The 16,965-nt window shown below is 41.1% G+C and overlaps 3 protein-coding genes across 4 annotated transcripts; all 3 read left to right on the top strand.

Moving 5' to 3' along the window:
* The first annotated feature begins 1,320 nt into the window (after positions 1-1,320).
* On the top strand, positions 1,321-8,542 carry LOC135600941 (uncharacterized). 2 transcript variants are annotated; one of them, XR_010483254.1, is made up of 16 exons: positions 1,321-1,690; positions 1,782-1,840; positions 1,928-2,008; positions 2,116-2,189; positions 2,293-2,375; positions 3,399-3,502; positions 3,793-3,935; positions 4,002-4,049; positions 5,254-5,306; positions 5,621-5,705; positions 5,784-5,850; positions 5,957-6,067; positions 7,213-7,317; positions 7,500-7,558; positions 8,219-8,266; positions 8,364-8,542. XR_010483254.1 is itself a non-coding variant. In XM_065094164.1 (14 exons), exons 1-14 carry the CDS (start codon positions 1,410-1,412, stop codon positions 7,538-7,540), a joined length of 1,335 nt encoding a protein of 444 aa, XP_064950236.1. In that variant the 5' UTR covers positions 1,321-1,409; the 3' UTR covers positions 7,541-7,763. The 2 variants fall into 2 exon arrangements, 1 of the variants encoding a protein (XP_064950236.1); XM_065094164.1 differs by lacking the exons at positions 8,219-8,266; positions 8,364-8,542 and having other exon boundaries at positions 7,500-7,763.
* Positions 8,543-9,308: 766 nt separating this feature from the next.
* LOC135600925 (wall-associated receptor kinase-like 14) lies at positions 9,309-13,523 on the top strand. Its single transcript, XM_065094162.1, has 3 exons — positions 9,309-10,435; positions 11,217-11,300; positions 12,099-13,523. The coding sequence occupies exons 1-3, from the start codon at positions 9,697-9,699 to the stop codon at positions 13,334-13,336; spliced, it is 2,061 nt and encodes a 686-aa protein (XP_064950234.1). The 5' UTR covers positions 9,309-9,696; the 3' UTR covers positions 13,337-13,523.
* A 190-nt stretch (positions 13,524-13,713) lies between these two features.
* LOC135600962 (uncharacterized) lies at positions 13,714-14,954 on the top strand. Its single transcript, XM_065094165.1, has one exon. The coding sequence runs from the start codon at positions 14,302-14,304 to the stop codon at positions 14,800-14,802; it is 501 nt and encodes a 166-aa protein (XP_064950237.1). The 5' UTR covers positions 13,714-14,301; the 3' UTR covers positions 14,803-14,954.
* The last annotated feature ends 2,011 nt before the right edge of the window (positions 14,955-16,965 follow it).

Below are 16,965 nucleotides of genomic sequence, written 5' to 3'. Positions count from 1 at the left end.
GCACCTGTTTTGGAGATAGAAGTTCAAAATATATTTTGTTGTTCCTCTCTTTTCTGTCTGATTGCCAAATATGACTCATGCTGTTTCGCATGTCGATATCTATCAACACTTCAATGATCAAGTTTGTCAGATGCTGGATATGTCACAGGTTTAATTATTCCGAGTTTGTGTGAAACTGATCGACATTATAGCTGGTAGTATGTATTTGCGCCTGTAAAAGGCTGAATTTCCTTATTTTTGTAACATATAGCTGAAACTGTGAATCTGAGCATGATCTGTGCAAAGCTTCTTGTTCCATGGACCTGAAGACTTCATTCTGTTACTCTAATTGCTCCTGCATCAAGGTACATGAAGTATAGTGAGATGGGAGCATCTTGATCTCTTCCTTGCACAAGGCCTGTGTGATCAATTTCCGGTTGTTGTGGCTAAAATTACTTGAACATCTTGTCATCTTGCCTGCCTGCTGGAGTTGGCTGTTGCAATCATTAGTTGGAAAACCATGTTCAGGTTTGATGGTCTGATTTTGTGTGATTGGCTATTGAAATTTGGAGGTGGTGGCATTTAATTGACTGTATAATCAAGATTCCAGGTTCTTTTCCATCCAAATTGTAATTGTTTCATTTACCTGAAGGATGAATGTTATGAGACCCTGGTGATATCTGAATCAAGATCTGTGATGCCCTGAGCAATAATTTCCTCTCTCTCAAAGGGATTGTATTGCTAACTATAATTAATACTTGTTCAATGTCATGCTGATGTGATGGAAAAATGTTGTATGGTAGTAAGAAAAGAAGGGTTGTTTCTGCTGATATTGCAAGTAAAGGTGGTTGTTTCTGCCCATGGTGATGCTGGCTGGAAGATGAAGTTGTAATATGAGACAAGATGGTGTGTAGCTTAATACAGAAGCATGAGCTTGAGGGAGATGTAAGTCAAGGTTTTATTTGCCTGGCCATTTGTTTTCATGAAGCTTTTAGTCTTTTAGTGCCTCCCATATTGCATGTGACTGGTGAAATCGCTACAAATTGTTGTTTCTTTTGTGTTCTTCGTGATCAATTTTCTGGTTGTCGTTCCTGAGGAAGCTCACAGGTTTTTGTTTAGGATGAGGATTTGAATCATCACTCGAGTAAATCATACTAATTATTTGAGTTTTATTAATTTTGTTTTGTTGTTATTATTCATGTGATTCAAGAACACAATATCGACTTTTCTATATCGATTGATGATTGGGGTTTTATATGGTTGATTAATCTCAAGTCAAAAAATAAAAATAAATATTTTCTATTTACTAAGACGAAGTATTTAGATTAATCATACGGCGCCTTTAAATTAGGGCTCTTTGGCGGCAGAGATCGGTCAGCCTCCTCCTGTGCTGCTTTACGCGCAGCTTCTCCTCTCGGTTCTGCTCCTTGATGGCTCCACCATTAGAGCCCACGGGAGACGAGCGGCAGCTGCTGCAGGCGGAGGAAGGAGAAGTAGTGGCTGGAGAGGAAGAGAACAAAGACGCGGAGTGGTGCTACCAGTGGCCGGTCTTCAGATTCGACCGAGCCCCGCGCAGGCTCTACCACTTCCGCCAGCAGTTCCGGGCGGGAGAAAGCCCTAGCGGCAACTTCTTGAAAGGGGTGAAGTGGTCGCCCGACGGCTCCTGCTTCCTCACCAGCTCCGACGACAACACCCTCCGCCTTTTTTACTTGTGGGTGCCCTCACACTCTCCTGATCGGGTTCCATTTGTTCGGATTTCCGTGTTGTCATTGTTGCCTTTTTCTCGTTCCCTCTCCGATCAGACCGGAGGATGCGTTCACCGATCGTGCGGAGTGTACTGGTGCTGAGATTGATGGACCGGGTATGGATGCACCCTCAGGACGTGATCGATGAATTTACCTTTGTATTCTTCTCTTGAATTGATGTTGCTTGGTACTTCTTGGAGCAGATTCATACGTTTCTAGTCTCACTGTGGGCGAGGCTGAGACCGTCTATGACTACTGTTGGTTCCCTTACATGTCTGCATCAGGTGTTTGTCTCGCTTACTAGCGGAATATTCAAGTGCAGTTGTTGTTTCTAAAGATTTTTGTGACGTGAAGAGATTCAAGGAGATCATAATTGAAGTTTCATTTGCAGATCCTGCAACCTGTGTATTTGCAAGTACAACACGCGACCATCCGATCCATCTGTGGGATGCCAATTCTGGTCAGGTGCTTACCAGCTATGAGGATAGGGATTTGCTCTTCTGATCCATTTATGCAAAAATAACATGTATATTGCTCTACTTTGGTTGTTTTCTGTTGATAATGCCAGCTACGTTGCACCTATAGAGCGTACGATGCCATGGATGAGATAACAGCTGCCCTTTCTGTTTCTTTCAACACATCCGGATCCAAGTATAAAAAACACATCAAGTGCCCTTTTTTCCTTTGTCTATGTGTCACCATGTTATAATCAACTTTAATTCACATTCTGAGATGTTATTTGGTTAGCATGCACTGCCAACGTGTTTTTGCCTACATGTTTGGAGAACAATTATATTATATTCATATATATGGACTAACTTGTTATGCTAATGCTCTCACTTGTCAAGAATTTAGATGATAAAGAATTGCCTTGGAAACTGCAGTTACTCCATCCACATTGTGTAAGATATGTTGCTTTAGGTACACAAGTAGGGATATTTTCATGAACTTAAAAGAGTACTTATGTTAGGGCTACATGACTACCCATTATCATTGTGGACATTCAAAGAAGATACTGGATTAATTGGCTTATCTGATGAAACACTAATATAAGGAAAAGACAGGGTTATTGAAGAATCATGGAAGAATTTATGGAAAGCATGTGGGCCAATCCATTGTGGTGTGAGGAGAGGTAGAGACAAACCCAAAAAAAAAACTTTACTACAATCAAGGGAAATTGATTTTACTGCTCTTTGTTCGGATAAGATATTGCCCGAAACTAGCTTAATGCGTGGAAAAGATTGATGTAGCTGACCCAATGGCAAACCAAAAAAATTTCTTCATTAGACGCAATGGAAAGAGATTTTATGCTCTTAGTTTGACTAGTAATATTGCTCTAAACTAGCTCAATGGAGGTAAAAGATTGGCATATCTGACCCAAATAATTGGACATTACGGTTTCTTCTTGTAGTTCTTGTTGAACACCCAAGACTAGTTTAAGCTATATACAGTCTTTGTATTGATTTCAAATGCAGCAAACATTGTGGTTGGCTTCACTTGTGCAATTTTTTCAATGATATAAACTTTTAAAAAATTAACTAGAATTATTGGTTTTCATCTCTGAACAGTATGTTAATCATATGATCATGAAGCACTGCAATCTGCATCCTGGTTTTAGTCCATATGAGAATAATTTCATTCACCCTCTTACATACAGATTTCTTTGTTTTGTAGGCTTTTCGCTGGATATAATAAATTTTTAAGAGTTTTTGATGTACATCGCCCTGGACGTGAGTTCCAGCAGCATTCTCTGCTTAAAGGAAATGATGGTCCTTCAGGTAGTTATTCTTGTATTTTAATGTTTTCTAGATCAGAAGTAGTGTCTTCAGATTTTAGTTTTGGTGGAGATTAGCATGCATACTGTAATCGTTTCAAGTTATCTTGTTTTGCTATATGGTATTATATGCATATATTTATAGACATTCGATACTTGTGTTAACTGGTTAATAATCTTTCTGCATTATACATAAGTTTTTTGGGTCTATTTGTCTTAATTCTCGAGGTGTTAAACTTTTTGCCTTGTAAATTTTTCTCAAATTGGCATTGATTAAATTTTTTGTTATTCTAGGTATTGTATCTTCTATAGCCTTTTCTCCTACTCACATTGGGATGGTTGCTATTGGCTCTTATAGCCAGACGACTGCAATTTACTCGGAGGATAATATGGAGCTGTTGTATGTTTTACATGGCCAATTAGGGGGTGTTACACAGGTTAGTGGGACTATCTCCTTATATTAAACCTTTGTGACAACCGTTAATGGCAGTTTATATTTTCAGGTATTGTTCTCAAAAGATGGAAATTATCTTTATACAGGAGGGCGGAAGGTATGTTGAGGCTGACAATTTCCAGTTACCAACTATTATTGTACTGGTGAAATATGTCCAGCCGCATCCAACTCATTTGTTATATTTAATAAAAAAGCAGTGATCCTATTTTGATGGATCCTAATCCCATTCGTCAGGTTTTCCCATGTCTATTGGACTAAAGTATGTGCTTCAGAGCATCTTAGCTTGTTTATTGGTTCCACTTACACCTATCAATCATCTTTCAATGCTTCTCTATGTACCATGTTTTTACAGTGTTAAGCAATTTACCAGTTCAGTTGATTCTTTACAGAAAGGTTCCAATTTTCTATTGTACTTCATGCGACACATTATTAAAATGGGAAAAGATTGACCAGTCCATTTCATGGATGATGATTGTCTAATAGGATGTGAGATTAATCAAGTGTCACAGATAACCTGAAGCTGCTTGGTCAGTTATTCATGTCTGGGATTCTAGCTTGTACAATGCATGCATACTGAACTTGATTGATTGGCTATTTACTTGAGTGTAGTTACAATTCCTTCTCTTGATAAAACAGTTTTAATCTTTCTTAATGTTTGTATAACATTTTATGGATCTTAGTTGCTATAGGGAACATGTTATGTTGATACTTTTGAAGCAAGCTCTTGCTCCTTTTTTTGTCATAATGTGTAAGCATGTTGTTTGAATGATAACAAGTCCTACTGTAGTGCACAGATAATTTGCATCACAAAACCATTTTTTTTCCTATATAGTTGACAATTTGGTCCCAATTTTTCTTAAGATGTTGTCATCCTTTGGTCACGATGTACAATCTATGAGATGACCACCATGTTGAAACTGAACTATTGGTCATTAGAATCCCCTATATCATCACCATTTAAGCATAACAAATTGGATTCTGACCGAAAAAATGAAAGTTACAAATAATAACTAGAATCTTGGAGCTGTGCATAAAGCTAAATTTGGTTCTTCCAAGTGCTACAAAACAATATTTTAGTTCTCTGTAGATCTTTCTCTTTTCTGCCTTCATGACTATCATTTCTATGAATCTTAATATGATACATTGCACCTGTTCACTTGCATGGAATTTGTTGTGGTTTGTGCAATATGTTACCTGAAATGCTAATATTGGATTATTCTTGCTGATAATATGGTCCACATATTTTATTCTGGTAATATTTTGGTGTGAAATGATGTTATTGACATTCCTGTTGCTTTCAGGATCCTTATATATTGTGCTGGGATATACGCAATACCATTGGGATAGTTTACCAGTAAGTTCTTCAATTTTTGTGTTACAATTTCCGTACAAAGAGATTTTACATGTTTGTTGTTAAGATACACTAGGTTCCATGTTTTTCATAAAATTGTGTTAGCTCATTGGATATCAAGAATATGGTAGATGTAGTGGAACCCTAAAACCATCTTCTGGAAATAAATCATTTGAAACATTTCTTTCTTTTGTTCTTTTTGCTCTATTCCTTCCACTCTTCTCATATGAGGAATGCATGCAATTTTCCTTGAATTCAGTGTTATTGTTCTGATATCATAAAGACTATCATGAAGTTCTCACTGGTTCCTCGATCAGACTATACAGATCATCAGAACATACAAATCAGAGAATATCATTTGATATTGAGCCTTGTGGCAGGCACCTTGGTACTGGGGGAGAGGTAGTCTTGCAAGTTTGCTAATAATTTGTTTTATCTCACAAAACCAAATAAACTTAGTTGATTGTACTGTCATGACAGGATGGTCTAGTTCATATTTATGATCTTCAAACTGGGGACTGGGCCGCAAGCTTTCAAGCTGCATCTGGTACACATTTTGTTCATATCTTTTGATTCAGTACTGACTTTTTCTCCATTTGATATCTTGTATATCCTTAACCTTTATTTGCCATTTGATGTTCTTTTCTTTCTAGATACTGTAAATGGTTTCTCATTTCATCCTTCTTTGCCATTGGCTGCATCATCATCTGGGAACCGAAGATTTGATTTGCTAGACAATGTTGAGGAGAAATTAAGCTTGAGTGGTATAAGATATACTGCTTAACTCAGAAGTCTTTCATATTACATATGCAATTACTTGTGTCTCACCATGGTAGTTTGATCTATAATGTTGAATGCCACTGCCCACCTGTCCTATTTTTGTTAAAATAAAAGTATATCGAAACAGACATTTTATATGTTTTCAGCTGCTTTCTTTGATAAGATAATTTATATAAGTCTTTGGAGCACCCATTTTAAACTCATCCTTTTGCATGTGTACCCAAAAGCACTTATCTGCCCCTGAAAATGGAAGCTGCATCTGTTCCTAAAAATGTTTGATTTCAGCATTTAAGGCTGCTTTTAGCTTTTCCAATTTGTGCCTTCAAGCTATGCATGGTAGATTTGCTATTTCGGTCTTTTGCAGGGACATATACAAAATTGTTTTAATGGTAGCTTTGTCCATGTATTTATGCTAGGATGGAGGGCAAAGGTCATATAGTTTATTCTTCTTTCCAACATCATTTTTTACCTCCTTTTGCAATCTTGATGCTTATTAATCTAATGGATCGGAGATGTACTATGTGAACAGAAACATAAACCTGATTTGTCTGTTGATGATTAGTAGAAGACCATTATTAATTAAGATATATATTTTTTATACAGCTTTATTTCAATGCAGACGAGTTTTATGAAATATTTAATATAATCTTCCAAACTTGTGATTTCACTTATAAAATAACTGTTATGTCAATTTATTACTTAAAAATAACATTAAGATTCAGTCAATATCATCTTACCCAATTTGAGCCAGTAACTAGCATAGCATGATTTCCATCATGAATATACATTTTTAAATACACGAGATGAAACATATGGGTCCATTAGTTGATGAAGATTCACTGATCTAGCTAGACTGTAAGAACTTGTAAAACATATCAAAAGCTAATTACTATGCCTTGAACTTTTAACCAAAAATCTTGACATTCAGATACAACTGTTTACTAAAACTAAAAATACTAGAGAAATATTATTGGTGCTCCTCTGGTAAATCTGATAGAGCATAACAATATGCACATTTCTTGTGCGCCAAACTAATGATAGTTTCCTTTCTTTTGGTAAGAATTTAGTATGCTTTTGCCAGCCAACTTTGTCAGTTGATCAACTTAAACCCCATTTGTTGTCTATGTAGGTGACCAGAACTGTGCCTCAGTGTGGTCCTTCTCTGGTTCCCCGGAGTTGGGGCATGATGCAGCTATCACAGATGAAGCATTGGATTCTGGAGATGTATCCCAAGGTCTGGGACTAGTTTAAGAAGAAAACTTGAGCTGCTCCGGTCGAATTGCTATTGTTTGTGCAGATTACACATGAACCTGCTGAAAGACTCTTGCATTCCCATGTTTCCTGTTTGTTGCCCTTGTTCAACAGCATTAGTGTCTTCATCAACTCTTGGCTGACCATTTTTGTTGCTTGTGCCAGAGAATGGAAGGGGAAAACATCCAGTTGGTAGCTTGGATTGAGCCACTGGTTGTTCCATGGTAATGTTACCTTTTTCTGTCTTTGGGATGCCAAGTATCAAATGTCTAAACATGAAATCCTTACTTCTACGTAATGGAGGTCTGAAAAAGAAGTGGTCAATCTGTGTCTTTTGATGTCCATTTTGTTGATCTTGTAAATGCTCTATTAGATTAAAAACATGTTGGTCTAAAGAGATTGCAAAAAATTAGGAGTTGGTTGTGTTGATGTCTTCCTCCTTCCATCGAAATTTGGGGTAAACCTGTGATATGAACAAAAGCTCGAACGTTTTCAATTGTAGTGTGTTATTTCAATGATATGGAAAGTGATGTCTTTGATGGTATAACCCCCCCCTCTTTCCCAAGTCCGCGGGGGGAATGGTTCCATGTGCTAAATTACAATTCTTATCATTATGATGGATAATTGGCAATATGTGGGTTTTATAGATTTTCAACCGAGATTTTTGATCTTTTTGGATAGTTGGATGGTTGGATTTCTTTTATGTGAGTTGCATGATTTTGTGTTACAATATGGGACGACTATTTGTGTTGTTCCTCTTGAGATTAATGCATTGATGATAGGTGCCTTACCGCGTTGGGTTGACTTTTACCTTTTCTACTTAGACCTTCAAGAAATTATTTACGATTTTAAATTAAGCAATGTTTATCTTCTGGATTGAACAGATTACGTTGGAGTTCTGCTGTGTAAGCTTCCAGTTTTCACAATCTGAGGTATAACAAAATTCCTGGGTAGACTGGTTTTGTGAAAAAAAATTTCCCCTTGTTTTCTCTGTATTTTAACCCTCAATATTGCTCCATGTCTTCACAGATATGATCAGATTATTGTTGAGGAAGACTTTGGTCACATGAAGCTTGCTTCACATTGATAGACTTTTTGAGATTCAGAAAGTTCCCAAGTCCATTTGAAGGCTTCTTCACGATGATGAACAATTAAGTTTGCATTACTGTGAATCATTACCAATAACAAATTGATTTAGAACTAGATCAGTTACAGCTACAGGGCATTGCAAGAGTCGATGCCGAGGATGTCTCAGGTATGTGAGTGCTTCAACCGACGATAGTCAGGTGATGTGTACAATATTATGATTCCAGAAACCCCGGCCGGGCATGACTACATTAAATTGGAACAAAAGAGTTAAAAAGACCAAGTTGACATACCTACAGGCTCGAGGAAGAAGATGATGCTTTGCAGCTTTGATAGAAGAGATATTTATGACTGCTTCCAGTGCCACATTGCAGAGGAGAAAAGGACGCTTGCGGTGGCTGTCACTGGTCTTATCCAAAGTCGTGTTCTGTTCCACAGAAACGATCATTTGTTCTCATCACACATGTCAGTATCTGCATCACTGTCTGTCTCGGTCCTTCGTGGGTCCCTTCATGATTGAAGAGAACTCGTTATTACTAGAGTCAACCCCCATCCATCAACTGCATCGAGCAGTCCCTGAGCCACATTTCCTCGTCTTCATGGATGTGTTACTGGATCCAGATTACCTCAGATTCATATAGCATTTTGTCCGCCAAGCCACTCGTAGTCGGAGAGCATGAGGCAGTGGGGAATGTCCCCATCATGGCAATTTCGGCTTTGTAATTAATTACATGACAACAATTACTTCAAGATGGAAGTCCATATCCCAGCCGTCAATTCTTTCACACGGTGGTAGAAATCCAGAGGAAGGTATTATGAGGAGGCGCCAAAACTGTGCTCTTCGCCATTGATGAATCGTGGAATTAAAGGTGTCCGAGTCAACTGTTCGTTTCTTCTACGTCAGAGGTGGCATTGAGAGCCTGGAGAAAACAAGCAAGTGGTTAGAGAATGGAAAGCAGAGGTTCCCATCACGTCCCCCACGCGCACACGCAAAGAGAAAATGCCAATTCCAGACATCACCATACTCGCCAGGCCGCAGTGACCGAGGCCCTCGAAGACTAAAGACCAATTCGTAGATCCCATTACGAGTCTGTCCCTGGAAACACTGCAAAGCTTACTGATCATTTGATGCAGAGTCTTCCCTTCTCCTGCGGCAAAGACCTCGCAATTGCCATGACCAGGAGCTTTTGCTGGCTCGATAAAGATCGAGAGAGTTTGGTACCGAGCATGCGGTGTATGAGGATCGGAGCGTAGCTGAAACGAGGAGGAGAAAGAGATGATGGTACGACTCCTCCGCTTCTTCTTCTTCTTTTTCTTCTTTCTCGCGGATATCGTGGTTGTCGTCCTCCCGGCGGTCTCCGCACCAGCCACCTCGCACTGTGAGGGCACCTGCGGCTCCCACACGGTCCCGTACCCCTTCGGCTTCTCTCGTGGATGCCAGATCCCTCTCAATTGTTCCAGTGCTCTGAATTCCTCGATCCAAATTGGAGAATTCACGGTGCGGAACATCACAAGCGACAGCCTCTTGATCGACGTGCCTCCGGTGTGCGAACGCTCCATCTACTCCGCGAGGAGCTTGTCCGGTCTCAACTACGCTTTGACCAGTAGGAGCCGCCTGTTCCTCGGCAACTGCACGGCCAACAAGAGCAAGAGCGTCTCAGGCGGCTGCACCATCAACGCCACCCTGTTCGACGGGAGATGCGGCCCGGGATTCGACAACGCCACCTGCTTCTACAATCAGACCAGGGAATACTATTTCGGCCTCTCCAGCATCGTCGACTCCGGCTGCAGTTTCCTTGTCACGTCCGTCGGCTATGTCAGTGGCGCGTCGGTGCAGTTGCTGGAGCTCTGGACGGCGGAGCTGGCATGGTGGCTGGAAGGACAGTGCCAGTGCTCGGCTAACGCGAATTGCACGAGAATTACATCTCCGATGACCGATCGGCCCGGCTTCCGGTGCAGCTGCCATGAGGGATTCCAAGGGGACGGTTTCGCCCGCGGCTCCGGTTGTCGCAAAGGTTAGTCCTTGTTCTTCACAGCGTGCTCAGTTGACCTCTCCGGCTTGGTTTTCCCTCTGCTCTACAAATTATAAACTTACATGAAAATTTTCAATGAACATATTAAAGATTGAGATAATCTTTAATCTAGAATTAAGCGCTGCAGAAATTAACTTTCATTGATGGAGGTGATGAGCTATAGAATTTAGATATGTTTTCTATATGACATCTATATGTTGACATGAAAACCATGGTTAGAGCTTTTCAAGCTTGATGATAAATCTTCCAATACCTCTCACTGACTCTTCCACATTGACTTTGACATCAACCACTATCTTTATGACATCCAACTGGAATGCTCTGCTCTGCTCTGCTCTTACCTACTGGACCTGCCTTGCAATTACCTGCCCCGTGAGGTTTGGTTAGACTTCCCCCTCTTCGCTCTTATCGTCTTCTGTCAGCTCAACGACTACTGCCCAACTGCGTCATTATTATTATATGCATACTTAATCCTGATTCGCAGTTTGGCCCGAGAACTGTTTGCTTAAAAGGAAATGTCTCTGTATATGGTTGAAGGAGGTGTGGTCAACTCCCTCAAGAAAAGGGATGGTTAGTGCATGCATTGATTTCGCATTTGATAGGTTTGGTACTTGTTCTTTTCACCAGTGGTTTCAAGCCTACGTTTTTACTTGGTCGGATTGCATGTGAGAGAACATTAGAAAGTTACTGAACATTATAGTGCAGAAAGAAGGATGAACAAGAGTTTGTTTTCTTTGAACTGATACTATGGTTCTTTTTCCAGTTTCGGCTTCCAAATGCAATCCTACAAGGTACATGTCTGGAGCATGTGGTGGATCTAGAAGCAAACTTGCTTTTCTTGTTGGAGGTATTTCTTCTTTACCTCACAATCTGTTCAGTGTTTCTGTTCTTCTCTGCATCGAAAAGAGTTAGTGATGCCAATTGTTGTAGTAGAAGTTGCATCTGTTTTGAGTTTGGTTTCTTTTGCCAATTATCTTATTTGGTGAATCCTTTGAAATCACATGGAAGCAGGAAGGAAAACTCCATGAAACCTAAATATTCCGAAAGAAAGACAATGAGACTAGTCAGGAATAGCATGCCATTCTTTTACTTCTTTCCATATTTTATACACACTTGTCAATGCAGTCACATCTAACTCATGCGTTGTAATTGCGATAACCAGATGCTAGTCAAAGGATCAAATTAGAAGAAAGGATGTCATTATCATAAGCTCCTTGGTCTAGGTATCAATGTGGATGCATTAAAATTCTTGTGACCTTCCCCCAAGGACAATAACTATTGGAGTCAGACTACCAAAAGCTTTTCGGTCGGTGGATAGTAAATGAGAGAAATATAGGAAATGTCAAACCAGGTTTTAATTTATTGATCCATGAAAGTTGTTGAATCATTTATTATTATGACCAGCTGTGATTGTTGCAATACACCTGCATACTGATCAGAGCTTTTAAGGTTGCTGCACAGCATACATTTAATTTAAGGGGGGGTGATGTTTTGTTTTCATGACTCTGCTGCTTCTGATACTAATAGATTGTCTCCTTGTGAGAAAGAACTGAGCAGTCTCAACTGTTAGATTGATCTTTGGAGTGATGATGACTGCACAGCGTAGTTGCAGATGGGTCGCTGAGAAACCCTCTCTCTTTTGCAGGCATCATCGCTGGTGCTTCTGCAATGGCTGCGTTGGCCTTCGTTTGCTGCTTCATCAAACGCTATTCCTCGCGGATGAGGAAACGGAGCAGCATGAGACGCCTGCTGTCCGAAGCCTCGTGCACGGTTCCCCTCTACTCGTACAAAGACATCGAGAAGGCCACCGATGGGTTCTCGGAGAACCACATTCTCGGCACGGGCTCTTACGGCACCGTTTACGCCGGCAAGTTCAGCAACGACAAGCAAGTCGCCGTGAAGAAGATCAAGAACCGAGACGACGACAGCATCGACCAGGTGATGAACGAGATCAGGCTCGTCTCCTCCGTGAGCCACCCCAACCTTGTCCGTCTCCTGGGGTGCTGCGTGGAGCGGGGAGAGCAAATCCTGGTTTACGAGTACATGCCCCACGGCACGTTGGCTCAGCACCTGCAAGGGGAACGGGGGCCGGCGCTGCCTTGGACCGTTCGCCTCACCATCGCCACCGAGACCGCTAAGGCCATCGCCTACCTCCACTCGGCCGTTCACCCCCCCATCTACCACCGCGATATCAAGTCCAGCAACATCCTGCTCGACGACAACTACAACTCCAAGGTCGCAGACTTCGGTCTCTCCCGGATGGGCATGACCGAGACGTCGCACATATCGACGGCGCCGCAGGGGACTCCGGGTTACCTGGACCCTCAGTACCACCAGAACTTCCACCTCTCCGACAAGAGCGACGTGTATAGCTTCGGCGTGGTGCTATTGGAGATCATCACGGCACTCAAGGTCGTGGACTTCAGCCGGGTGCAGAGCGAGGTGAACTTGGCTGTGCTGGCGATCGACAAGATCGGCAGAGGGTGCATCGATGAGATAATAGACCCGTACCTGGAGGCAAACAGAGATGCCTGGACACTGGCTTCCATTCACAGGGTGGCCGAACTGGCCTTCCGGTGCCTCGCCTTTCACAGGGACATGAGGCCCTCCATGACGGAAGTGGCAGACGAGCTGGAACAGATCAAGTTTACCGGGTGGGCGCCGGCGGACGACGGTACCTTGTCGACGGCGTCATCATTCTGCTCGTCCACTTCGAGCTGTGCGGGGAAGTTGCGCACGGCATCGAAGAGTAGGAGGTTGGCCTTGGTTAGCAGCATGATACAGGAAGTGAATGCAGAATCTCCCGTTTCTGTGCAGGATCCATGGCTCAGTGAGCAGAGCTCTCCCTCCGCGAACAGCTTGTTGGGCAACGTAATCCATTGATCTGATCTCCTGTTCCTTCTTCCTGTATTTGCTTTCAGGCTGACTATAATAGAATCATATACAAAGAGTTCTGCAGACAATATCTGCCCCTCGAGTCCGTTTCTCTCTTGGACTAATCACAAATTTGTTCTTAGGATTGAACTGATCGAAATGGCAAATGCTTCGACCCTACTGGGCCAATCCATCACATGCATCTCACCTTCCATGTATGACTTCATAGCTCTGTTCCATCTCTGGACTGCTCACCTGCTTTATCGTCCCCACTTTCATGTGATCTGGATGGCGTTACTTCTCCTAACACAGTCCACAATAATTAAGCACGAAAACATGCAGTCCTTCCTCAGAGTGGTGTGTAGGTGGATGTCGGTTTACAGGAAAATCTACTTCTCTTGCAGCACAGCTAGCAGTGGATATGATAATGAATGAGTAGCTGCTCCGAGTAATGTGGTCTTGCCCGGCACACGACTCTCAAGTAATTAATGAGTCGATTACTCGAGAATATGCATGAATTTACTGCGTCTTCTATATGAGATTAAGGGATATCATTAAGTCTCGTCTTCATTTACAACTCATGGAGTGGTGGCAACTAGTAAATGATCTCGTTTTGAGACCATTTTGAACGCCGAACTGTGCTTAGTGGAGCACAGCATAAAAACAAGAAGCCTAGTTCGTCAAACACCAACGCCTTCCCCCTAGCCAACCTTTGATACAGCGACTTCTCTCGCTGTGTTGAAGTCATTCCTGCCCATTCTATTCTTAGATCCCTCTCCCTTTCTCATACAACCTGTCTTCCACACCGTCCTCGTTGTCATCTCTCACGATGAACAGTGAAATCTATGGCCGACGCATCTCTCTCCTCCTTTCCTTTTGAATCCGACAGACAATGTGTGTTCTTTCTCTCTTTCTCTCTCACTATATATACAATCAATTAGTTCACTGAGATTGGTATAATCCTCTCGACTGACATGGGGATCTGCAAGTCGTGCGATGCGACGGGAGTGGCGGAGCCGGCGACGGCAAAGCTGGTGCTACAGGACGGGAAGCTACAGGAGTTTGAAAGGCCGGTGAAGGTGTCCCACCTGCTACAGAAGGACCCGACGTGCTTCGTGTGTGACTCCGACGGCATGGTGTTCGACGGGTTAGTGATGGCCGTGGATGCCGACGACGAGCTGCAGCCGGGGCAGCTCTACTTCCTCCTCCCTGTCTCCATGCTCCGGCGACCTCTCCACGCGGAAGAGATGGCGGCGCTCGCAGTGAAGGCTAGCGCCGCCCTCGGGGCCGCTCGTGGTGCCTGCAGCCGCCACAGTAGATCTGTGGCTCCTCTAACCTTCCACCCGGCAATGCCCGCGGCTGCCGGCGGCGGTGCAAGTGGGATGATGGGAGGAGGGAAGAGTAGAGTAAATTGTAAGAGGAGAGGTGGCAAGGGACGGGATTTTGCGTCCAAGTTGAGTGCGATCTCAGAGTAGAAGACATGTACCGCAGCGAAAGAGATTGAACATGAACATGAGACTACACAAACAGAGCATGCACGAGTGTTAGCAGTCATATAACATCTAGTCGATGGGGCTTATGTGACATCCGATTACAGAGTATCCGAACCTGATTCATGGGAATGGGATTCGATCAATATATATATCTAATCATGAGAATATTTCCGATAGACTTTCAGTATTCAACATGAAACATAAATCTGAATTCCCAAAAACAGTAGATCTGTTGTCATATCTAATGCTATATTGAGCTTTCTATAGGCCTATAATCAATCGGGCCCGACGCAAAGCCCGTACGGCGGAACGAGGTGGGGATGAGCTACCTCCGGTAAGCCCGGGCGGCGACGCCTTGTAAGTCCCTCGTGACACACAGCGGCTCCGACATTTCCAATCAGACTCAGCCAATTAGAACTTCTGACTCACAAGTCTCCTCGGCTCATCTAATTCCTTAGTATTATCTTTGTTTGTAGTTGAGAAAGAGAGAGAGAGAGAGAGAGCGGCATAGGACTTGGCAGCATTATAAAAACCAAAAAAATTTAAAATGAAACATTTACCTCTTATTTTCCTTTCCTTCTCTTCTCCTCCTCCTTTCATTCTTCTTCCTCTCTTTGTTTTTGCTCTTCTCTATTTCTTCTTCTTCCTTTTTTTTTTTTCTTTCTCTCCTCTTCCTTCCCTTCGATTCTTCTTCTTCTTCTTCCTCCCTCTCTCTTTTCCTTCTGCTTCTTTTCTTCTCCGCCTCTTCTACCCTTCTTTTTTCCCCTCGATTCTTCTTCTTCTTCTTCACGTCTTTACTGCTTCTATCTTCCTCCCCCTTTCTCCTTTCTTCCTTCTCTTCAACCCGAAGCCCTCTCGAGAGAGAGGCAGAAGAAAATTTTCTTTTTTCTCTTTTTATTTTGACTTTTTACATTTTAATTCGTATTTTATATATATATATATATATATATATATATATATATATATATATATATATATATATATATATATATATATATATATATATATATATATATACAATTAGGTCCTCAAATTAAATATGAGATGTTGCAGAAGGTCATTATCATATATATACGGAGAGGTTTTTGAAATCTTTTTTATCATTAAGGCCTTGTTTCCTGTAATTGATAAATAATTGTGTTCCAAATTGCACCGAGACTTATTTTCAATTGATGTTGTTACCATTCATATAATTTAATTCTGTCTTCCTATTCTGAAGTTAACCAGAAACAGAGTTATAAAAGGGAAACATTTAACTCTATCTATATTGACACCATCGATTTTACCGACGAAATATACAACATACATGTACATGAATAATACTAAAACGATGAGCAGAAAGATAATTTCAATGATAGTGATGAATGATAACATTATGAGTTATTGTTGTAGTGATAGTTAACAATAATAATGTGGTGGTTGACCTTCTGATGTCGATTCGAACATCGATGATACGAAAGAAGAGGAGACAAAGTGGTGAGACATTTATGTTGGCTCTAGAGAAGGAAGATGAGAGAGGTGAGACATTTGTGTCAACGTCACACCATTTTGTCTCCTCTTCCTCCTCCGATGTTGCTTTATATTTGCGTTGGTGCTGGAGGAGGAAGAGGAGACAGGTGAGACATCTGCATCACCAACGATAAGGAGAGAGGAGACTAAGTGAGGCAGAGTAGTGTGACGCCGTTCATGCACATGTTGTATCTTTCGTATGTAAAATCGATGGCATTAAGGTAAATTGAGTTAAATATTTTACTTTTATAACTATGTAGATTTCAATATAAATTATTTAAATCTATGGATCAAGATGCTAAAGATGTCTAATTATATGAGATAATTTGTAATTAGTCTACCATCATGAAAATTATCTTTTTACAGATTATTTTCGTATTATTTATGAACATGTTATATATTTTTCGTTGGTAAAACCAATTGTGTTATGATAAATGAGATTAATTTTTTTACTTTTATAATTAAAAAGATCTTAATATAATTTTTTTTAAATATAGAGACTGAGATACTAAAGAGATCTTACTGTATGAATAATGAATAATATATAATTAACCCAGATAATCATTTTATCTATCATTTTTGTGTCATTTATCTTCCGTAAGTAAAACTAATGAAATTGAAATAAATAAGATTAAA

This window comes from Musa acuminata, chromosome BXJ1-2, assembly GCF_036884655.1.
Source record: "Musa acuminata AAA Group cultivar baxijiao chromosome BXJ1-2, Cavendish_Baxijiao_AAA, whole genome shotgun sequence".
In the NCBI taxonomy this organism is placed as follows: Eukaryota; Viridiplantae; Streptophyta; class Magnoliopsida; order Zingiberales; family Musaceae; genus Musa; species Musa acuminata.
The sequence above is the reverse complement of the archived record's forward strand: the minus strand, read 5'-3'. Positions and strand labels throughout refer to the sequence as shown.

Excerpts from the sequence above, each read along its gene's own strand:
- LOC135600941 (XM_065094164.1), top strand. The coding sequence starts at position 1,410 with ATGGCTCCACCATTAGAGCCCACGGGAGACGAGCGGCAGCTGCTGCAG. Across the intron at positions 3,936-4,001 it reads AATTAGGGGGTGTTACACAG|GTATTGTTCTCAAAAGATGG; the intron begins GTTAGTGGGACT and ends TTATATTTTCAG. Across the intron at positions 4,050-5,253 it reads TTTATACAGGAGGGCGGAAG|GATCCTTATATATTGTGCTG; the intron begins GTATGTTGAGGC and ends TGTTGCTTTCAG.
- LOC135600962 (XM_065094165.1), top strand. The coding sequence starts at position 14,302 with ATGGGGATCTGCAAGTCGTGCGATGCGACGGGAGTGGCGGAGCCGGCG.
- LOC135600925 (XM_065094162.1), top strand. The coding sequence starts at position 9,697 with ATGATGGTACGACTCCTCCGCTTCTTCTTCTTCTTTTTCTTCTTTCTC. Across the intron at positions 10,436-11,216 it reads CGGCTCCGGTTGTCGCAAAG|TTTCGGCTTCCAAATGCAAT; the intron begins GTTAGTCCTTGT and ends TTCTTTTTCCAG. Across the intron at positions 11,301-12,098 it reads ACTTGCTTTTCTTGTTGGAG|GCATCATCGCTGGTGCTTCT; the intron begins GTATTTCTTCTT and ends TCTCTTTTGCAG.